This window comes from Mytilus edulis, chromosome 12, assembly GCF_963676685.1.
Source record: "Mytilus edulis chromosome 12, xbMytEdul2.2, whole genome shotgun sequence".
Taxonomy (NCBI): domain Eukaryota; kingdom Metazoa; phylum Mollusca; class Bivalvia; order Mytilida; family Mytilidae; genus Mytilus; species Mytilus edulis.
Genome location: NC_092355.1, coordinates 30,780,253 through 30,805,832, shown reverse-complemented (window position 1 = coordinate 30,805,832; position 25,580 = coordinate 30,780,253). Strand labels below are relative to the sequence as shown.

The following is a 25,580-nucleotide window of genomic DNA, read 5'->3' as shown; positions in this document are numbered from 1 at the left end:
CATGAGTTTTATTATAGGTTTTACAAATCATTATCCTAGGCGTATTGGTTAGCAGTTAATTCAGTAATAATGTTAAGAATTTAGCATGTACTAGATTGGAAAAAATTGTTAACCTTTCTTTATAACAGTCATAAACACATTTGGATGATGGTAAAACCTTGAAAACATGCTTTTTATTATAGGTTTTACAAATCATTATCCTAGTCGTATTCAGATTAGCATTTAATTCAGTAATTATGCAACAAATTTAGCATGTGACTCCATTGGATTGTTAACCTTTCTTTAAAATGCATGTAGTCATAAACACATTTGGATCATCACAGGGATGATTCCAGGTATTTACAAATGGGTCCCTTGAATATCAAATTGGGAATTTTTATCCCAATTGGGAATTTTTTATGCATACAATCGAAGACGAAACAATATATCATTTTCCTGTAAAAACGGAAAATGAATATTAAGTTAATTTCTTCTGTACACTGATTGAAGAAATTATTTGATTCAGACCAGGGAAGTTGTAATACATGAATATCATTGCATATGATGCACTATCATCTTAACTTTGGTAAACGAGGCCAATTACAAAAAACATATAGACCACAAGTACCAGCTAACATTAACCTATGGCAGGTCGTTTAGCTATTTATTCGAATTCCAAATTATCTCATAATATATACGATATCTCATATAATATATAAGATTTATTTAAGATATCTTAAAGTATATGAAATATCTTATAAATATGTTTTGTATAAGATATCTTATATAGTTCATTGGATTTCATATTAAGAAAATTATATGAGATACATGTATCTAAAATATAAACTACATGTATAAGACATCTCATAAATTATTTCAGATATCTCGTGATAAGATATCTTTCAAACTATATCAAATATCTAATGAACTATTATATAAGATATGTTATAAAGTTTATGAGATATCTTGAAGTTAGATTAAATAGCAAAACGGCTTGCCATATTAACCAGTGAAAAAAATTTAAATGTATTTCAAATAGAACTTGCCAATTGTTGAATTAAGAAAAGCAATTACAAAAGTATATATATATATGCTTAATTGATAAGTTATTTAAAGCAGTTGAACCAGTGAACTTTAAAATTATTTGGATCATTTTCATATCTTTTGAAACAGTTCCATAATGATGACATCGTATTTCAGGGGGGGGGGGGGGTCTCATTTTCATGAATGGTCTATCATCAACATTATTTTCAAAAACGCTCAAACTTTTGTCTTTTGCGGAAAAAAGAGCTAAATATAAAATAATTTCTTTTACAAAACAAGTTTTAATCAACATAACAGGCTCTGCTGGGCGATCTGCTTTTACCATTAAAATTCATTCATCAATGTTATATAAAATTTGCTCTTTGCCGAGGTCTGTTTTGACACCCATTTTGACAAAAAGCATATTTTTGATCAACCTGCTGAGCGATCTACTTTGACGAAACCACATACTCTCATAACATTTTAACTTCAATTGAATCCAGCCGCTAAAATTTGTTTACCTCATGTTGACATAATTAAATCGTTGTTAATAAAAAGCGATCATAGTCAGCATTTTTATCCAGATTTTACTATGTTTTGACGATTAACTATGAAAAATTATAGTTGCCGTGATCGGTGACGGAAACTTTTCCAAAAATACCGATTTTTTTTTTATTTTCCTGAATTGGGAATTTATATTGACAAACATTTTTTTTGGGGGCCGCTGGCCCATTAAAGGGCCGTTAAGCGGCCCTAAACTATATAGTGGAATCATCCCTGCATCATAAAACCTTGAAAACATGAGTTTTATTATGGGTTTTACAAATCATTGTCCTTATAGCTATTGATTAGCAGTTAATTCAGTTATGATGTAAAGAATTTAACTCTACTGCATTGTAAGTTCAGACATTTGAATGAATTAAGAACCTTGAAAATATGAGTTTTATTATATAGATTTTACAGAGCAGCTAATTCAGTAATAATGTAACAAATTTAGCATGTACCATTGTTACAGTTCAGTGAATGGAATGGAATGAAACATTAAAGATACAATCCTGGCAACCTGTGACATTTTATATATACTTCAAAATGTCAAATATATAGTATCAAAGTACTCAGATCAAATAAATATAGTCATTTTCTTATTGTATCAGACAGAAAATAACCTTGGAACCAAAATAATGCAATAATGGAATTCCAAGATTAGATTGTCTTGTCTGACACCAGAAGTTGCATCATGATCGAGTGCAGCTATTAATCATTTTCTGCACTTTTCCCAATATTAGAATGAAGTGTTACTAAGAAGGCTTATGTACAAGTGGATACGTACTTAAAGCTGCAAAATATTATTTTGGCAAATTATTAAAAAAAATCTGTCTGTTGTGAAAGTTGATTCCAAAGTGTTACAATAATAATGCTAGCTTGTCATGGCATTTTAAAATATAAAGATGGTATACTTGATCATGACATTTTTTTAAAGAAACAAAATGTTAAAGTACAATTATCTATTGATCAAAATATATGCAAAATTGGATTTTACTAAACATACTGAAACTTCTTACTGACATGAGGATATTTTATACAGAGATAATTTAAAGTTCACATCAGCCATAATGGCAATTCTAATCTTTTTGGTGTATAACCAGCTAGACTTCACATCTTTAACGTTTTAATTGACATAGATACAATTATGAAATGTATTCATTGGATAAATGGTAATAGACATCAGAGAATTGATACTGTACTTGATTTCCTTGTAGATTTCAATTACACAATAATGTTTAGTCTGAGAAATAAGTACAGATCTAATTATCATATACAAGAAATTTCCATTTATTTCAAATAAGCAATTAGACCTCTAATGGGATTTAATGTTTTCTTCCTCAATATTTCATGTAGTTTAAACAAAAATTGTTTGGATTGCAACATGGGTTAGTTGGTAGATAGATAATTTATTGTTGTACAATCTAGATTTGTGAAAGAACGATTGTCTTGTCAAACACCATGCTGAAAAAAGGTCAATCAAAATATTTAAGATATTACAAATGTATTATGCAGGAACTTTTTTTTCATAAGTAGGGGCCTTGGTGGTGGTGTGGTCTTAATACATGCAGTTAGTTCGACTCTCACATTGACTAGGATTACCAGGTTTACTGCAGAAGTAGATGGTTCTCTCCATTTGGACACCCACTTTCTCTCCAAATAAAAACAGCAGCTGGACACCATGAATAGTGCTGAAATTGGTGTTAAACCCCCCTATTTGTGTCATTTGGTTGAATTCTTATTAGAGAAAAAGTTGTTTCCCCATCAACTTTAATCAGTCGATGGACCACACCAGGTGCGCTTTTCAACAATAAATGTCTGACTTTTAATAATATGTCACTGAGCCCTAAAAGTTTATATATAAACTTTGAAGAGCTAATTTTAGCATTTAAAATAAAATAAAAATTTAGGAAGGCTTTTTATATCAATATATTTTTCCAATCGACAAGTTAAGAGTGTGTGGGGAAGTCTTTTTATATCAATATATTTTTCCCATCGACAAGTTTAAAGAGTATGTAGTGAAGACTTTTTATATCAATATATTCTTTCTCATAAACAACTATAGTACATGTAGCATGTGGCGTTTTGATTAGGAAAAGTTTATATTAGAACAAAGTAAAATAGACTATGTCAATATACATGACAACTAAGCTCTATTTTTGTCTTTATTTCATTTTAATAGAGTTTATATTAAGCACTATAACAAGATCGTTGAACTCTTCATTTCATTATTTATGTCTGTTTTCTAATTTTGTATTCTATAAAGTGCTCCTCATTGTAATTATATATCATGATTATACAGCTGTTATAGCACTAGTAAAGCAATTTATTGGAATTGTTGAAGTTTATAATGATCTTTAAAATTTAATATATACTATTTGTACTTTTAACATGTTTAATATTGAAACAGAACAATTTCCATCATGCAAATTCTTGGAAGATAATGTTTTATTAAAAACCAATTTATATTGTGTCACAGAAGAAACTTGTTCATTCAGTGTATATTTACTTGCTTTTGTTATGCCCCACCTAGGATAGTAGAGAGGCATTATGTTTTCTGGTCTGTGCGTCCGTTCGTCTGTCAATCCATCCTTCCGTCTGTCCATCCGTCTGTCCTTCTGTCTGTTCAGGTTAAAGGTTTTGGTCAAGGTAGGGTTTGATGAAGTTGAAGTCCAATCAACTTGAAACTTGGTACACATGTTCCCTATGATATGATCTTTCTAATTTAAATGCCAAATTAGACTTTTGACCCCAATTTCACGGTTCACTGAACATATATAGAAAATGATAGTGCAAATTTCAAGTTGAAGTTTTTGGTCAAGGTAGTTTTTGATAAAGTTGAAGTCCAATTCAACTTGAAACTTAGTATTCATGTTCCTTATGATATGATCTTTCTAATTTAAATGCCAAATTATAGTTTTTACCCCAATTTCACGGTCCAGTAAACATAGAAAATGATAGTGCGATCGGGGCATCCGTGTACTATAGACACATCCTGTTTAAACATCTTTTTGGTCAAGTTAAACTATTTCAATTGGTATTTTATATATATATATAGTGTGTCTTTATATGTTGTAATGTTACAAATTTACTGTTTTAGTATAGGGTGAAGGTTGGCACCTGTTTAAACAACTAAACGTACCCTATTGCATTTTTAAGAATCTGTCTTAAGTCAGGAGCATGTTTCAGCTGTTTCTTGTTGCTCCTTATTTATATAGATTATACTTGGTTTTCATGTTTAAATTGTTTTACAGTAGTCATTTTGGGGCCCTATATATACCTGTAGCCAGGGGGGTTTGGGGGGTTCGTCCGGGGGGGGTTCGGACGAACCCCCCTTGAAACCAAATAAGCACTGTTAAAGTCAACGTTCTGTTCAAATTGAGTCCAAATGAACCCCCCTTGGAAATTCCTGGCTACGGGCCTGCTATATAGCTTGCTGTTCTGTGTTGAATTCCGTACTTTGACTTATAATTATGATTGTTAACGTTTTGTACATTGTGACTTGACCATTTTCTGTCACATATATAGTCCCTGCCATCGCAAATGAAGATGACAATATTAAGAATGTTTACTCATGCAGCTTGGTACATAAAAATCCCTACATTTTGTTTCTCTCATTCAATGAAGTCTGATTTGTGTCAGAAGTCTGACACTGGTATATACATGGAGTGGCCTTGGTGCCCAAATGGTCTAAGTTAAGTTCTTCTACTGTAATCTATAGACAGTCATCACTGAGGTTGTGAGTTGTCCATTCTTAATTGACTAGGATTGTCAGTCTTCCTATCGACACATGATCGAAGGTCTGTTATTTTCTACGGGCACTCGGGCTAATATAAAAAAGAAGATGTGGTATGATTGCCAATGAGACAACTATCCACAAAAGACCAAAATGACACAGACATTAACAACTATAGGTCACCGTATGGCCTTCAACAATGAGCAAAGCCCATACTGCATAATCAGCTATAAAAGGCCCCGATAAGACAATGTAAAACAATTCAAACTAGAAAACTAACAGCCTTATTTATGTAAAAAAATGAACGAAAAACAAATATGTAACACATAAACAAACGACAACCACTGAATAAACAGGCTCCTGACTTGGGACAGGCACATAAATAAATAATGTGGCGGGGTTAAACATGTTAGCGGGAATCCCAACCCTCCCCCTAACCTGGGACAGTGGTATAACAGTACAACATAAGAAAATTCCTCCACCAATAAAAACTGGCCACCATGAAATAACCCAAAAGTGGCCAGTTCTTAAAAGTGTCTTTAAAACACCATTAATCAATCATAGTTACATGTATTAGCATTGGATTTTACAAAAAGAACTGTAGTTCTAACTGTTGTCAGTACAATAAGATGTGTACTTATTATTACTATAGCACATGAGAACATCCAAGTACACTTATTTTTTTTTTTTTTTTTTTTTATTTTTTAGCCATGGCGTTGTCAGTTTGTTTTAGATTTATGAGTTTGACTGTCCCTTTGGTATCTTTCGTCCCTCTTTTATAAGAAAAGTCATAATAGATGGACCAATTTACAATGAAAAGGATGGTTGAGAAAATAATCAATGGCAATTATTATATCTCTGAGAAATTCTCATGTTGACACAATAATATTTTTGTAATATTACTCATAATTGTAACTTAATAACCGATTATAACTTCTACTAAAGACCCAATTTTATCTCCTAGAAATTCTCAGAGATTGACACTTCGATATTATTATGACATTACTCATAAATTGGATAATATTACAACCAATTTTATCTCCTAGAAATTCCTAGATTCTCACTACAATATTTTGTATGATATATTACTTAGTAGCTTAATAACAAGCACTATAGACCTTGACTGGCAAGAGAATTGTTTTGTATGTCTCCCTAATAATTAACCCATTAAGTATCACAGCATACATACTCATATCAATGACATTCTTCTCTGCCTCATTACCTATTCCTTCAAGATTGATGAAAGTTGCATTATGAGATAACAGTACAAAGAATTCTCTTTGTTTATGATACAATGTATTTATGAGTTGCAAGATGTAGCTTAAGAAATAACACTTTGTCTCATTTTTGCGTTCAATTGAAACAGTACAAAAGGGTGTATTATAAGCTGACTCATGCAGTAAGGGCTTTGCTCATTGTTGAAGGCAATAATTAAACCATAAGAATCAAGGCATACATACTCATATCAATGACATTCTTTTCTGCCTCATTAACTATTTAGCTATACACCTTCAAGATAGATGAAAGTCACATGATATAACAGTACAAAGATTCATCTCTTTGTTTGTATAATAAAGAACAAGTAGCAAGATGAGGCCCCTCATGGGGGGGGGGGGGGGTCCTAGTAATCACATAATCACCATTTTTTTGCCAATATAATCACATAATCATTAAATATTTGCTTATCTTTAGTATTCAAATAATCATAAACTAAAAATACAGTCCTAGGTAATCAAATAATCATGAAATATTTGGCTTAATAATCAAATAATCATTAAAAAAACGGCCAAGTAATCACATAATCAAAAACCCCATGAGGGCCCTCCAAGATGTAGGTAGAGAAATAACACTTTGTCTCATTATTTCGGTTAAATTGAAACAGTATACAAATTGGTTTAAAGCTGACTCATGCAGTATAAGGGCTTTGCTCATTGTTGAAGGCAATTAAATTTAACCATTAGACTCAAGGCATACATACTCATTTCAATGACATTCTTCTCCGCCTAATTACCTATACAATGTACAGGATAGATGGAAATTGCAATTATAACAGAACAAAAAATTGTCTTTGTTTATATACAAAGTATAATTAGTAGCAAGATGAAGCTTTAGAAATAACACTTCTGGTTACTTCGGTTTAATTGAGACAGCTATACAAATAGGTTTATAGACAATTATGTGGTATGGGCTTTGCTCATTGTTGAAGGCCTTATACAGTGACATATAGTTGTTAATTTCTGTGTCATTTGATCCCTTGTCAGAATGGCAATCATATCACATCTGCTAAATTTTACATGAGTACGTGTCTTCCAATGCCTATGAAAATTATATCATAATTATGTTGAAATTGAATTACAGAACCTATATATGTACTGCAAATATATACTTAAAGTGAAATTAAAGAAAATTGAGCACTCATGATTTGATTATGAAGGTGTCAAACTGACTGCTATAAAGTGGGTAAATGTCAACAGGGATTTATTTCTGCTTTTAAATAAAAACTTAAATTTTATGATTACGATAAATCTTAAAAAATATCTCTATGCAAGTTTGTTGTGTTTTTAAGGAAAATCAGTAACGAGAAAACATGTAAATGTGGGAACTAAAAAGTCCTGAAAATGAAATACTGAAACCCCATGAAAATAAATGCTTTTGAAACGTTTTTACAAGATAAATATTTCTAATAGTTAAAATATTGGTTTATGGCCTTGGTGTTTGAGTGATCTAAAAAGTTTATCTACTGTATCAACTAGCTATTGCCTGTTTAAAGCTGTCAGAGGTTGTGAAAGCTGCACATGTACATGGCAGTTTGACTCCAATCTTAAGGTGGTACCCAACACTTTCACTAAAATTAATTTGGTTCGTTTAATTTTCATAAAATTTTTACAAAGTATTTACTTTGACCCTTTAACAAAAATATAAAAAATTGAAAAAATTTGAACCAAGGGTTTTATCAGAAAAATTACACTGGTTATATAGCAGTTTGACAAACACTAATTTTGATCATTGAGAAGCTTAATATTGCCTTCACAACGCAACGTAATTAAAACATTTAGCTGATATTACAGAGTTATCTCCCTGTAGTGTTAGGTACCACCTTAATTGACTTACAATTGTCATTATTCCTGCTTAAGGTTGGTGGTTCTCTCTGAGGGCAGTCTGGCTAATCATCCACTTAAAAAAATCAGAGCCTTGTATAGCTGTCTATGCAGTATGGGCTTTGCTTATTGTTGAAGGCCGTACAGTGACCTATATGGTTGTTAATTTCTTTGCCATTTAGTCTCTTGTGGAGTTTTGTCTCATTGGCAATCATGCCACATCTTCTTTTTATCTTAAACACCTACAATCAATCAATCAATCTTCTGAATTAAGCTTAATGATACTTCGATTGAAAGTGTTTATACTGCTGCAGACAATGATACAAAACTTTGAATTGTTTGAACTTCTCTAGATTTTCTTTCACAGGAATAGAATTACCCACAATAGTTTTTTGTTTTTATTTTATCACTCCATGCTCTTCAATTTAGTCTTTAATTGACATTTTAACTTCTTTTTTAACTCTTGCATCACTAATGAGTGTTCTGTAGATAAAACTATTGTCTGGTGTCTTTGATGTGTGTGTTTTTACTGTTACATGTTAAATGTCCATCCCTTATCTTACATACAGGAATGGTGGTTTAAACTTCCCCTTTCAAATTTAAGCACAATATAACAGACTTTAAGTTTCTAAAGTTTCATCATTAAATCATTATTAAAAGGTACATGAAATTTACTTTAACGTTTGTTAAACATAAACATGTCTTTAAGTTACAAGATTTATGTAGATAAAAGGTAGACTGATATATTATATAAGCTTGTTGATAAACTATGACATGGTTGCTATGACTTAAAGCATGCTTCTAGCTAAGTAAGTGTATATATGTATGCACAGATTTATTTATATAAGGGGTTAATTCATATACATATATGTTTGCTTAAATTACTTTCAAGTGCTTGAAAATGAAAGAAGACACAATCCAGGCTTGAAAATTGTCTGAGTTGTCTACAAAGTGACCTTGAAAAGTTTGCAAGATAAAGAAAACATAGTGCTAGCTATTATTTTGTCAATTAGATAAATTTAAGTGTTACTTTCTATCATTAAGGGATAGAAAAAAAACATGGTGGTCAAAGGGACAAATAGAACTGGCAAAATATTTTTTTTTAATTATTATGTTTATTTTATTTAGTTTTAATTCTTAATTTCATTATACAAGACTTTTTTTCCCGTTTTTTATAGCTGCAGACCAAATATAGATAACTTGTAATTTAGAATACCAGCTAGGTTTACTATGCATTGGCAAGTTGACAAAGTATTGCCACCTTGAACATTATAGTGTTTTCTGTTAATTAAGGTATTGAAATTTAATTAGCCTTTATAACTTTTATTGTCTAAAAGTATGATCTTTAGCTCTGTGTTTCCTGGAATCTTCAGTTCCCAATGCAATATATGAAGTAGTGTACTATTACAGTTTCTAATGTCTATGCTAGCTTCTCACTAACTGTAACTTGATCCTCTCTTTTAAAGCAGGCTTTCATTGATTTTAAATCTATAAGGAAGAGTTTATATATAATTATCATTTCACAGTTTCACAGACACACAAATGATGTTTTTCGATATTATTTTACAGTTTTCTAATAAAACACCAAGATTTAATTTGATACACTTTTTGAAAGATATTTTCAATGAACTTAATCATGTTAATCTACAAAATTTTATATTTTGTTTACAGTTTTTCAATGACACAAAACAGTCTCATTCTGTTTTATTGTTAATTGTTGTCTATATGATACTCTGACATTATTAAATGTCCTATTTTACCATTCATGCCATTGTTTTAATTCTACAAAGTTTAAGTTTTGTTTTCGTTTTTTTCAATGACACAAAACATTCTCATTCTGTTTTTGTTTAATTGTCGTCTATATATCTAATACTCTGACATTATCAAATATCCTTTTTTTACCATTCATGCCATTGTGACCATTAGCTGACAATATTAAATGTCATCTATATATCCATTATTACCATTAGTTTTTATCATTTCCTAATTTGTGCCATGGTTTGATAGAAGACAGACCCCATTATTGTCTTCCAACCAAAATATAATGTCACATATTACAATTCATGCCATTATGACCATGCATTAGTTTTTACCGTTTCCTAATTTGTGCCATGGTTTGATAGAAGACAGACCCCATTATTGTCTTCCAACCAAAACATAATTTGTAAAATTATGGAAATCCCTAATGTCTCTTTTAAGCCATAAATAGTTAAATAACCATCTTTTGCAAGTCTGAAAATGTTATAAACATGGTATTTATGACATTTTTCCATTAATGTTATTGTATTATGGAATGGAATGTAGTTGTAAAATATTCATGAATTTACGTAATTGTTTTCGTAAGAAGTACAACTGTTTGCTTTCATGATTGTTACCAGGTTATAGGTACTTTCTAATGTGTTGGTCTTTGAATTGAGGTATTAAGCTTAAAAGTTATAACACAGTCTGTCTGTCTGTTCACATATCTGATAATAAATGTCATATATACAATAAGTACAATTTTGTATGACCAATTGTTATAAAACTTGAATTCAATGTATATCGGATAAAATGATTTTCCTCAGAACATGCATGAAGTATTTTCCACTGGACGTTAAGGAAACATGTATTCAACCAATTGATACAGATGGACAAATGGTGTTAAAATGCAATAAGATTTAAGCTAAGGACCCTTTTAGTTTTCATGATAAATTCATTTTGGAGTTACGTAAAAAAAAAAAAAACAATTTCATTTTACTCAGTTTTAAGACAAATTTTAACAGCTTGCATGAAGTAACCTATAACATACATTTGTATATATCCCATAGAACACCCATTTTTATGTTATTTTAGTTTATGGGATTTTAAGAAGTTTCTTTTATGATATAATATATAAGAATATGTTAACGTTGCAGCTGTTTATTTATGTCTCATTAATGCTGTATGTCTGAAGGTCATGAAGGTCTAGATGGAATTTGAGGAATAGAGAATTTATGGACAAAACGTTCAGAATAAAAGGCTGATAAAAATAAAGAAGAGAGAAAAAAAATGGGACAAAAAAGAATATTTAAAGTAATGGGTGCTAAAAATACAAATAAAGAAAAGTGGTATAAAGTATAAGGAATATTTAAAGAAATGAAGGACCCCCAATGGAGACCCTCATTCATGCATGTTACATCAATTTCACAGAATTTTTGTCATATTATTTTAGTTATGGATTATGAATATGCATACACCATTAAACAACAGATATAAAACTGTTAAAATAATACATTACATAACCTATAAAGGTTATTTATGTGAGAAAACACATAAACCCCTAATGTATAATTCATTTTCTCTGATGTTTTATTTCTCTTGCTTACATGCAGAGTCAATAATCATTAGATCTGTATATTTATCATAGGACTGACAGTAAGCTATTAATGATACCTTGCTTACTATGAATGATATTCCCCTGAGGACAAAGTTTATATATAGGTCTTATATCATTGTAGTTAAATCTTATTGATTTAGAACCAATAGTCTCTAGATATTTTCAGGAAATGTCATATGTTAATTATCAACACATTTTATTCTTGCATTATTTCCCTGTTATTGAAAGTCTTTATTCGTTTTTTTAGGTGACTTTAAATTTGTTTTTAAAATTTTATTTCAAATTTAACTAGACAATGCTAAAGAAAGATTTGTGCGGATCAGCTTAATTCAATTGATATGATGATAGATATATATATGATGATCACTATATAGATTATGTTCATAATTATGCCTATATTATTAATGATTTTTTTTCACGGAGTGATTAATTTGGTCATTGCCTATAATGTATTATTATTTTTCTTTTAAAATTTTTGATAGATGACTGCAGGTTGATGGATGATGTATATACATGATATATATTGGTATCTTTTTAAATATTTTGTACTGTATTTTTTTCAGAGTGAATGATATGGGCATGCATGGCCTCGATTATCATGTCTTATGTTTTCTTTTCCTATATTTAATTTAAATGTGATAGATCGGGCTCCTTTTGTCAGTTTTGTAAATGATATTTTGTTATTGTATTTATCCTAATGAATATTTTTTCTGTGACCTATAAATTAAGTGTTATTTTTGTATTTTTAGACAAATGATTATTTTTTAAATAATGAATTATTTTCTTAATGTGTACAAGTCTGATGAATTATATATATATTTTTTATATAATTTTCAGTGTATAATTTTTTCGTGTCCTATTAACTATGTTTTTTTGTTGTTTTTTCGATAATTGATTTTTTTTTAATGATGAATTATTTTTGTATTTTTCAGAGTGAATAATTTGCGCATGGCCTATGGATTATATGAAGGGATAGACACAAAATGTACAGAAACTAAAGGTTTTGATGAGTTAGCAGAATTATGTAGACAAATGATGAGATCTATAGAAGTCAAAAGAACGCTATGGGCAGCTATTGTAAGTGTTAATAATACAAAGGGGAACAACTCCCTTCATAAATAAATAATGGTTACAAAAAAAAAAGATTAATTAGACAGTAAACCAACGAAATACAAAAACCAAAATAGACACAGGTGTAGATTCTCTTATTAGATGTGATATATATATAATACAAACATTAACTCAGGAGGTATCTCTGCTACAGTGTCTTCTCAGTGTTATCTCCCTTTGATAAGAATGTACTGAGGCAGAAAAATCCTTTTTTCAGAAACTATAGATATATAAAAAAGAAGATGTGGTATGATTGCCAATGAGACAACTATCCACAAAAGACCAAAATGACACAGACATTAACAACTATAGGTCACCGTACGGCCTTCAACAATGAGCAAAGCCCATAGCGCATAGAAAGCTATAATAGGCCCGATAAGACAATGTAAAACAATTAAGATAGTCTCAACAAAAACAACAAATGTAGATTTAATGCGTTCAAGGGCTTTTCAGGATTTACCTTCATCAGGAAAGCTCAAAGCCAAATATTTGAAGGCCAAAAAGTGTTCAAGGATGTAAAAAACTGAGACAGTTGAAGAACTATATAATAAAACATGACCAAATCCTTCTTAGGCCAACTATATCCGAGGGAGTTTAAACCTTAGCCTCTTTATAATTTCAAATATATGACAAATATGACCACTGAGCTGATGATACTCTTGGGCCACATTTAAATGAATGTCTGTTTTCCCTCCCCCGGGTCTACCCTTTGTAAACAGACCAGGAAGGCAGTTTTTTTTTTTTTTTTTTTTAACTGGATGTGATTGTCATAGCATGGTCACATGAATGGTTTGACTTGTCCAGTCCAGGCCACTTATCAGTTGTTTGTGCACAATTTGAGTGTATTAATTTAGATTATCAATCCTTCTGCTTTCAAGCACTTTCCAAAAAAGGAAACAAATTATTTTCAGGAAAAAAATAATTTCGATTTTTTTGTGGAAATTAATTTTTTGACCCGGGGGCTTACTTTTGACCCGGGTGGGGGGAGGGGAAACAAACATTTTTTAATTTTGGCCTTGGAGACTGATAGACCACCAGCAGAGGTATCAACTCCATGCTTTAGGTATCTCATTTCCCCTTTAATGAGGATGTAGCCAAGAAACTCCCTCTCTTTTTTACGAACCATATACAGTCTATACCTATCTTATTTTTAACAGATGCACTAGCCGTACTTGTAAATAATACGATCATGATGGTTTAGTCAATACAAATCCAAAAGCAGTTTCCTTTGTAATCCCACACAATACCAATCCTTTCAAAGCTTTCATTTATATCAGACAGTATCAAGTTTCTTTATCCTCAGAGAAACGATAAATGGAATCAACAATCGTAATTGAAATGACAATCAAAACTCGGCTCGGAAACTTTCAATTGATGGACTCTGTTTTCCCTACGGAGGATTTGGTTCACTACATGTTCTGTAGAGTTCTGTATGAAATTGAAAAGAAATAATTGAGGCAATTGGGAAATCTTGCTGAGATCTGCCGATCAATATTATTGAATGAACAGTAGGAAAACGGCTGGAAGTCAAAATTCTGTCAATTATTCAGTCAAAGTTTGTTTTTTGTTAGATAATTCTCTCGCAATCATATGATGGAATAATAAAGGAACAAATTTTAATAGAGATTGCATCGTGATTCATTTTGTATGTTGTTTTTCTTAACGTTTTCAAATTTCTGGTAAATCATGTTTTCATTTCATAATTATCGATATAACATTAAAAAAAATGTGATACATGACTTTCTATGAGACAACTATCCACTGAAGTCCAAATGACATGGACGTTAAGAACTATCCACTGAAGTCCAAATGACATGGACGTTAACAACTATCCACTGAAGTCCAAATGACATGGACTTTAACAACTATCCACTGAAGTCCAAATGACTGTGGACGTTAACAACTATCCACTGAAGTCCAAATGACATGGACGTTAACAACTATCCACTGAAGTCCAAATGACATGGACGTTAACAACTATCCACTGAAGTCCAAATGACATGGACTTTAACAACTATCCACTGAAGTCCAAATGACATGGACTTTAACAACTATCCACTGAAGTCCAAATGACATGGACTTTAACAACTATCCACTGAAGTCCAAATGACATGGACTTTAACAACTATCCACTGAAGTCCAAATGACTGTGGACGTTAACAACTATCCACTGAAGTCCAAATGACATGGACGTTAACAACTATCCACTGAAGTCCAAATGACATGGACGTTAACAACTATCCACTGAAGTCCAATGACATGGACGTTAACAACTATCCACTGAAGTCCAAATGACATGGACGTTAACAACTATCCACTGAAGTCCAATGACATGGACGTTAACAACTATCCACTGAAGTCCAAATGACATGGACATTAACAACTATCTGAGCATGTATAGGTCACCATCTGGCATTCAAGAAAAAGCAAAACCGGCATAGCTATGGTATAGCAGCGTTGTCAAGTCCTTTTTTCTCTGGCAGTCTTTGAAGAAAATCTGGCTGGTCCTCACTATGATCTCTACTGCAAAATACAAAACATTTCTATGTCCTTTGTAAATTTTTGATATGGTGTTAATTCTTTTTTAAATGCAACCCAAATCAGACACCACCACCAATTTGGGGACAGTGGTGAAATTTAACTTACTACATATATATAACAACAAACTATAAAAATAGTCTGTTATGGAAACAGCATTGGATCATGCATGTATCTAAAGAGAAACTTATTCTTATAATTGCTCTTCAATGTACAAAAAATTGTTGATGCAAATATAAAATAAAAATTTCTTCTTTTATTCACAAAAAAATCTTGAAACTTTCAAAAAAAGTATAAATTTGCATTTAATAGATATAGGAAGATGTGGTGTGAGTGCCAATGAGACAACTCTCCATCCAAATAACAATTTAAAAAAAAGTAAACCATTATAGGTCAATACACGGACTTCAACACAGAGCCTTGGCTCACACCGAACAACAAGCTATTAAGGGCCGTTGAAGTTTATACAAATGTAGTAAAAAGAAGTGAAACTTAAAATATTCCAAATAATAGGCTGAAAGATATGAAAGCAACAGGTTATAAAATTCATGGGGTCAGAATTTCTTTTTTGGATTAACCTTTATCTACCAAGAATGCTCAAATCAGAATATTTGAAAGCCAGGGATGAAAAAGAACTATAACAGTTGGACGATCAGTCATATTACCAAAAGGAACTAAAATTTAAGCCAAATATGTTGACATTATTATTAATAATAATTTATTATGATTTTTGTTCTCTTTTCAGGTTAGTAATGCATCATGTGACTTTCACAATGAGAATCGTGTGTTACTGAATCGTACGCGGGAGAATTTTGTGTGGCACGACATGCCGTCAGGGTTCGGCTGGATACATACAATACAGTGCATGGCTATGCGAACGTAACAAATGTTACACAAACATACATTCTTGCAGTACAATCCTGATTGTGATTAATCAGAAAAGTGATTGCCTTATTTCATGATTGGATTATTGCATTAGATTTAACCATGACCGTTTTATTTTTCATTGCGTAGCATTCCATAAAGATAGAATTCAGTGTGGAAAACACGTTGAAGACAATCAACCAGGAAAAAATAATTATTTAAGCAATTAATTATATACAGTGCTTTAAATGATTTGGTCATGATAACATTGAGTGACTAACCCAAAAGAGAATAGCATTGAATTTTATGGATAAGCTGACATTTAAACACTGAAAACAGTTTAGTGCAACCAGGTCAGTCTGAACTGGCCTTTAAGTTACATTTGTTATAATTATTTCCATTTAGTATGTTATTAATCAGTTTTCTATGGCTGAGTTATCTCCCCTTTAAGTCAATCCTAAGTTCTGTAGACCAAGCAATTAATGCAACGTTTTTATTGATGCATATGATGTGACTAAGTGCATCCTTTCACAATCGTTTTTATCAATTACCACATTGCATTGAAGTTTTAATTTTCTGCATCAGTAAAGTTAGACATGGTGTATAATTGATTCTATTGAAATGGCATAAATAAATTAATGCAATGTTTTCATTGACCCGATGATTGATGCTACAAAATTATAATCTGTTCATACACATATTTTTAGCTCAGAAAAAAAATAAATAAAAGGACTTATAAAAATCAAATTATTTGAAATATGAAACAATAAAAATCAAATTATTTGAAATATGAAACAATAAAAATCAAATTATTTGAAATATGAAACAATAAAAATCAAATTATTTGAAATATGAAACAGACTATAAAAGTCATTCAAGAAAAATGTGTAACTGATAGTTATCACAGTCTGAAATTGTTTTTCAACCTTTGAAGTCAGATGTAAGTAAAAATAACTCATATCTCACAACAAATGTAAGGATTTTTTTTTTATATCAAAAATATAAATGTATTTTATTAGTGATTAATATATTTACAGTTCATTTGGTGGATATGATAATCAATAATCTAGTATACAACACTATTAAATATTTTAAGGTTGAAAAAGAACTCAGTGATGGAAAATTCACAATCTTTAATAATTAAAATAGAACAGACAATCTGTAAGACTAATAATATTGTAATTTTGGCATATTGTCAGAGTCCAAAGCAATCTGGGTTATTGCAAACATTTTAAATAAAAAAGTAGAATTACAATAGATTATTTTTAAATATCTTTTTGTAGTGCTTTGTTCTCTAGATAGATCTATAATTACAAAATATCAGGAACTTATGTAATTGTCCTGTAGCTTTAAGAGACATTTATAATAACTGACAATAGTTCTCAAATTTCAGTCCATATAGTGCTAATTTTTAAAATGTATATAAGAAAATATTGCTTGTATGATGAAAGTAAGCATGCATGCTTAAATCATTTGTAAATTTAAATAAGAAAAAGTTATAGATAATTATGTACAATGCTTTCTAATTTAGTTTCTCTTTGTTATTCTTTTCAAGTTCTAATATGTTTTTTGTCTATTGTTCTAGTCAATGTATTTAACTCTTAGATCGATCCTGACATGAACATAGAACTGCAGCATTATCTGATCATATTTAATATGTTTAAACTTGTAGATAGACTATAGTTCAGATTGATTCTGCAATTTCCACCAGAAAAAAAAATCAACAAAAAATGTTTAATTTTAAACAATGGGAGATAACTCCATTTAAAAAAAATGCCAAAATGTGTTCCAATGCTAACATTCAGTAGTGAGGCACTGGATTCCATGGAACTCTTACAAATTTTTTAAAATAAAAGTAAATCTCATTTTATCTGACTGTGCTAACATTTTTTGTATAATTTCAAAAGATATTTAAAAAAAAAAATGGTACATAATCATGATAATATGTTCATAATGTTTGTTATAATCATTAGATATGGATTTTTTTTAATTGTTATATAAGTAAGGACCTTAAGCAATCAATTTTTTTTATTATTATATATGTAAGGACCTTAAGCAATCAATTATCAATCAATTGTAATAATAATAAATGAACATGTTCAGAATCAGATTCAGATTCAATAGTTTATTAAAGTCTCACAACATACATACAAGTATAAACAAGTAAAAACACAATATAATATCAAGTACACAATATAAAATTTAGAATGCATGTGCCATTCTTAAAAGAACTATGAGAGACTGTTATATACAATTATAAAATCAGTCAGAATTGATAATAAGTTTCGTGATGTAATATGTCATGTATGCAGAAAAGATCATTTTAAATTCTTGAATGAAGATTATGATTAATAAAAATGCAAAACATGCTTAGGGAAATCTTTACTAAGGAATTATATTTGTGCATTTTTCATAAAATAAGCATAAAATATCATCATATCATATTTATTGTTACATTTTAAAACAGTAATTCTATAAGTCTTTATATATTAAGTAGTATGTGTTGCAGTAAAGTGTCTATTTTAGCTATATTGGACAACATTTATTGAATATTTGCAAGATTATTCCAGACTTTTTGAATTACTACTTACTTTCAACCATGTTGATTGGGACCAAAATCATGAAAAAAATTACTTGAAAAGGAAAACATTCACCTGTCTTTACAATTTAGATTAAACCATGAATTAACCTTTGCTATTTTTTTTTTTTTTTAAATTTGATTCACAACAAAAAAGTCACTATGCAAGTTTATGGCCTTAGAGCTTTGTATTTTTGGATTATGAGACATCCAACAGTCCATTTATACCACTTCAATATAAGATGCCACAGTGATTTTTATGCAAAATATAACACTAAAAACAATTTGAAAGTGGTTATTTTTTTTTGGTTTTAGAATCTTAACAACTTTATATGAAAAGATCTTTTAATTCACACACATTTTGGAGTCCAGATTTGTGGAAACCATATAAAACTTTTGTTTACTATAACAATAACTGTATTCATCTATTTGTAAATTAAAGTGATTTGCTAATCACTTACATATATATATATGTCTTGTTTGACTGTATTGTTGTAATTGGTCCATATTTTTGTTTTGTATTTGTTACAGCTCTTTGTTAGTATATTCTTCTTTTATTTGTTGAAAACTATAATTTAATGCTCTAAAGAAATATTAATCTGTAAAGGGAGATAATTTCAAACAAAAAGAGTTATTTCTCTTTATTTCCAAAAAGGTATTTCCCTTGTGTTGGATATAAGAAGGGCCTTATAGAGATGTTTACTTTCAAAAAAATGGGAAGTAACTGTTTAAGAGTTATTTCACTTGGTGAACAATCTTAAATGTATGTTTACCAAAAATTTACCCTTATATCAAGGGGAGATAATTGTAATCTATAAAGGGAAGTAATCAATACAAAACTGAACGTATGACTTGTTTGATGTAGGTGTTTGATACCGGTAAAGTAAAACTGCTTTATATTTGTATTTTATACTTATACAGTACAGTAGAAGTAAGTCTGAATGCTATATCTGTGATGTCACCTCTGTAATTATGCACAATTTTATCATTTTATAATCACATAATTCATTTTATCATTCATCATAGTCAAACCAGGTTACAGTATCTTTGAAATATTTGTCTTTAAGTTCTTTTAATTGTTTTAGAATTAATGGTTGTGTCTTATATTACAACACACACAAGATGATTTGATCAAATATAATTCCTCACTTTTTGCAGTGAATTATGCTGCTGGTGAATGAAATATTTATGTACAGTCAAACCTCTCTAAACCAAACTTCTTAAGGAACTTAAAATTTTGTTCTGTTTTTACAGTAGTTAAGTTTCTTCAGGTTCTAGATGTGTACACTTCTAGTTTATGCAAGATTGGTTTAGAGAGGTTTCACTGTATATTTATTTTGTATGCTGATGGGATAATTTACCAGTTTTCACCCAAATATCTACTTTACAGGAAGTCCCTTAACACTATCATGGGTAAATTTTAATTTCATCATCTTGAGTGTACTGTAAAAAGAGAAAATTGTATACAGGACCCATTTACATGGTCATGCATGTGACATAGTCTGAATTTTAATCTCACCAATTAGATGACATCAAGTAGTCATATGACCTATAAATTAGAGGTGAAAGGTTAAAACCATATCCATCTTCATGTAATGTTATAGAATTTAAGTCATCATATAGAATACATGATTTGATTTATTTGAAATGTATATAAATGATTTTTGTATTATTAAATTGTGTGCCTTATATTTATTGTAAAATTATGGAATATAATTTGAAACGTTGGAAAAAATAATTGTTTTACTGTTTAACAGTACAAAATACAACAAGTATTTATTCTGGATGTGTAAAATATTACCAGTATTTATGAACTTTTCGGTTATAACTGAATAATTATTTTTAATTTATTATTCTACAAAAACAATAATTTCATTTAAAAAGGAGGAATACGTTTACTCTTAAAAAATCAATAATTTATTTGCAGATTTTATTTATTCCGAAAAATCACCAAAACCCATCTGATGGGTATTTTATTCTACAGATTTTGTTTAAAAAACAGAAAAGTATATTCAGTATTATGGCTTATGAAAATTGTTTTATTGACTTATAAAGTTTTAAAACTTGCCAAATTTCACTATTCATTCTGGATGTTTGGAATTATTTTGAAGTTTTGAACTAAAAAAATTATTATGAATTTAGGTGTCAAAGTTGACTGGAGATTTTCCCTTCCTGTCTGAGAGAAACAAAATCAGTATGAACTCATCCAGATTAAAATGGTCTAATTGGCATGCTGTAAAGTTTAAAAAGGCTTTACTTATTTTTGTTACATTTTATTGACTATCTGTTACCATGGTTACATTGTACACATGTCATACAATTCATTATGTTCTTAGTAATAAGGTAACGGTTCTTACATTAATGCATCATACATGTACATGTATATAGGGGAAAAAATAGACAATTGTTCATAATTCTGTTTAGCCTTCTTTTAGAGGCTACACAGTTTCCCAAATCACTAAAAAAAAAAAAGCAGTACAAGAAAAATACCTGAAAAAAATATAGATTATTTTACATAATAAATATGTAGTATCTTTATATTTCCTCATCATGAAAATTGACTATTTCTAAATTAGAATTCAATATACTGTGTATAAAATGTATGAATAGGGAAACTTGATGAAGAAAGCACTATAATACAATCAAAATAAAGAATAATCAAAATGTACTGATGAAGACCCCCACCAGAAGAAAGTAAGAATTTTCTTAATTTGTGTTGTTATAGGCAACAAACCTATGACTGACCAATCAGTGGGTTTTGTAAATATGAGTTTATAAGTAATTAGTTTTATCTTCAACAAAATTATTTGATTGATAAAATAATCATTATTAATCTTTTATCATTGCAATCTTAAAATAAATGAAATGATTAGTGAAAAAAATAAATTGTTTTAGTTCATGCTATTTTTTTTATTCACTCATTTTAATTTTGTTTTTTATCACTGGTGGACAGTATACATAAATTAATCAGCCTAGTGATTATCATGATTATAGATTTATGATTTTATTGATTATAGACAATTTTTTGGGGTTGGGGATACACTTATTAGTTTGAAATCACAGGGGATTTGGAGAAAAATATCAGACAATCATAATCATGATTTGGTAGGAATTAAAACTAAACTCATCTTTATGTCCGTCAACATTGATTTTTGTTCATTTCAGCTGCTATGTCATCATAATATAATCTCTTTGGGTTAATGCCCCATAAAGCAAACACCAATTGTTCAAAATAAAATATATTAGGCCAATGATAACTAATTGCATCAAGTTTATCATTCATTATCCTGCACTAATTAAGGGAGCTACCATTTGATTTTTAGGGGGGGGGGGGGGGTGAAAAATTTTGTCCTGCAATTTATTTTTAGTTGTAATCTCTGTCCTGCCTTTTTATTTTTCACTCTATTTGGTCCTGCCTTTTTTTATTAGTTTATCATGACTTTTTTTACCTAAATTGTCATCTTGCCTTTTTTTTTGCAAAGTGTCTCATCCTGCCTTTTTTTTACTCAAAACTCCTGTCCTGCCTATTTTTTTCAAATTTCATCCTACCCCCTCCCCCCAAATAAAAAATCAAATGGTAGCTCCCTAAGACAGAAACATGCATGGTTCTGTCTGAAAGGCTTTGCATACTTTTAAGTTTTATATTTATGAATAGCTTTGTATTCTCATAAAAGAGAAAAAAAATTACAAACATTGAAGTTTACATTAAGCATGAAATAAAAAAAAGCAAGGATGAGTAACTTGTAAAAATACAAGTCAGGATATACTAATATAAAAAGACAAGACTGAAAGAGTGAAAAACAAAAAGGCAGGATAGAGATTACAACTAAAAAAAGGCAGGACAATTTTTTTTCATCCTAGTCCTTACCATTAAAATGGAGAATTTTATGTGAACTGTTTTGTCCAATTACTGTGGACTCTTATTAACAAATTGTATGATTATATGGGACAAAACTTAACACAAACACTAACATTACTAATGTATTTATGTATGATTTGTGATAAAGTGACAAGATAGATACAGTTGTGTATTGAATAGAGCTTTATTGACATTATTTCTTGACCACCATTTTGAAAATATTCATCTATGTTTGTTTTCAGATACACCCTCTATAGAGCTTCAATATATTATGTGTACTAAAAATAATGCTTCATGTTGACAGACTGTAGAAAGTTAGTATTATTCTTACCAAATTATGTACAAACAACTACTTGATTATTGTGTTCAAATGAATGACCAATAAATGATATCATTTTTATTTTTATTTGTTTACAAATAGGATGAAAAAAGAGGGACGAAAGATACCAAAGGGACAGTCAAACTCATAAAATCTAAAACAAACTGACAACGCCATGGCTAAAAATGAAAAAGACAAACAGAAAAACAATAGTACACATGACACAACATAGAAAACTAAAGAATAAACAATGACATGCACTTGAACCTAAACTCATAATGTTATGATAAACGCGTAATTTATGACAATTACAACAATCTACATAGTAAATTAACAATTAACTTGATAAATACTAATTTATGACAATTACAACAATCTACATAGTAAATTAACAATTAACTTTTATGTGTTTCTTTGTTTTGTCATATTGGATTGATTGATTGATTGTTGGTTGCTTAACGTCCTGTGGCAAATATTTCATGCATATTCAGGACGAGAACAAGTTCACAATAAATACAATATTAAGGTTGTTGTAATAGAGGCCATCTAGGATGAAGGTCGGGGAAATTTGGACTGCCACTGGAAAATGAGGGTATATTGGATAGGGACAGAAATTCTGCCTTGCAACAGGCCACCTACGGACCCCTCAAAGAGTTGTTGCAAGGGTTCTTAACGTGCAAAGAGCGTGGCACTCTCTTTACACGAGGCATCGGATCTAACGTCCCCTTCTGATGGACGTGACTGCGAACTTGATACATCCCGCACAGCCAGACGGACGCCCCACTTCGGCAAGCGTTTTACTGCCGGTCGGGAGAAGACCAAGTGACCATATTTCTATACCCCAGTCACCCTTGGGGATTGTCATATTGGAGATGATTGTTGTGGATGGTACCTTGAACTCCTGTATACCAACGCCTGACTATTCTCACATAAAACATTAGGAACATGTGGTATGATTGCCAATAAGACAAATGATGTTATATTTGTTATTCTCGTGGGATTTTGTCTGTTGCTTGGTCCGTTTCTGTGTGTGTTACATTGTAGTGTTGTTTCGTTGTTCTCCTCTTATATTTAATGCGTTTCCCTCAGTTTTAGTTTGTTACCCCGATTTTGTTTTTTGTCCATGGATTTATGAGTTTGAACAGCGGTATACTACTGTTGCCTTTATTCCACACTACGTTCAAATGAATTGGATGTAAGCAACTAGTCAACCATAGTATATGTAGGAAAATAACCATACAGTATAGTCGGCTCTAAACATATTTAATAATTTATGAAAAAAGATATAACAGACATTAACCAACAACAACCACTGAACTGCAGGGTTCTGGCTTGGGACAGGCACATACAGAATGTGACGGGAAGAAACCCGTTTCAAGGTGCACAAACCTCCCTGTACCATGTTTATCTTATATGTGTCATGTCATTTGAAAATGCATGTATTGCATCCATACACATTTTACGTGTAAAATATGGTATTGTTACTAAATGAAACTTGTTAAAAAGACTTGATATTCATAAAACCTAATTATTAAAATAAGGAGGTATTGTGGCCAATGAAACTCCGGTCCAAAAGCACGAGGACATATACAGGATTCACGAATAAGGCGACAATCCGGTCCAAAAGCACGAGGACATATACAGCTTTCACGAATAATGCGACAAAGCACATGTGTACCTTATATAAAGTTATAAAAAGTAAAATCACAAACATACTAAACTCCAAGAAAAATTTAATAAGGAAAGTCCCTAATCAAATGACAAAATGGAAAACTCAAACGAATGAATAACAACTTTCATTTTCCTGAATTGGAACAGGCATTTTTTATGTAGAAAATGAGGGTTTTAACCTGGTTTTATAGCTAAATAAACCTCTCACTTGTATTACAGTCGCATCAAATTCAATTATATTGACAACAATGTGAACAAAACTAACACATACGCATCTAAAACAATTTAAAGCGAGGAAAAAATAGGGCAAACATACATAATTAATAAAAGAATATCAACTAAGAACAGCCACGGAAACACAGTTTTCTAAATTGGACACGAAGAATATGACAAGATTATACCTGCATACTAGTATATTAACCATCCTGGAACTGTCCTGTAGCAAAACACCAAAAGCAAGTCCTGAATATGACAGTTGTTTTCCAATCGTTTGATGTGTTTGAGATTCTGATTTTGCAACTTGATGAGGAACTTTCCATTTTTGTCTCGCATTGACGGAGTTAAAAAGCCAGACATACATGTAGGTAGGCACCGGCGTTGTCAGCAATGTATTAATTCTAGTTTATGTAGAATCGCTCAATGTTTCATGAATGTGACCTACCGAATTAGACTATTTACCGGAGTTGTAATCACATAAGCAACACGACGGGTGCCACATGTGGAGCAGGATCTGCTTACCCTTCCGGAGCACCTGAGATCACCCCTAGTTTTTGGTGGGGTTCGTGTTGTTTATTCTTTAGTTTTCTATGTTGTGTCATGTGAACTATTGTTTTTCTGTTTGTCTTTTTCATTTTTAGCCATGTCGTTGTCAGTTTGTTTTAGATTTATAAGTTTGACTGTCCCTTTG

General features: G+C 30.6%; 1 protein-coding gene and 1 long non-coding RNA gene across 2 annotated transcripts in view; one reads left to right on the top strand and one right to left on the bottom strand.

Moving 5' to 3' along the window:
• Window positions 1-16,975, top strand: part of LOC139498240 (uncharacterized) — a 57,106-nt gene extending 40,131 nt beyond the window's left edge. Inside the window, exons 3-4 of the mRNA XM_071286609.1 lie at window positions 12,667-12,811; window positions 16,128-16,975. Coding sequence (XP_071142710.1) covers window positions 12,667-12,811; window positions 16,128-16,265 — 283 coding nt within the window. The 3' untranslated portion in view covers window positions 16,266-16,975. The remainder of the gene's footprint in view (window positions 1-12,666; window positions 12,812-16,127) is intronic.
• A 1,187-nt stretch (window positions 16,976-18,162) lies between these two features.
• LOC139498242 (uncharacterized) lies at window positions 18,163-23,077 on the bottom strand. Its single transcript, XR_011657862.1, has 2 exons — window positions 18,297-23,077; window positions 18,163-18,255 (listed from the first exon to the last, which is right to left on the bottom strand). It is a non-coding gene; the product is annotated as an uncharacterized lncRNA (long non-coding RNA).
• Between the last annotated feature and the right edge of the window lie 2,503 nt (window positions 23,078-25,580).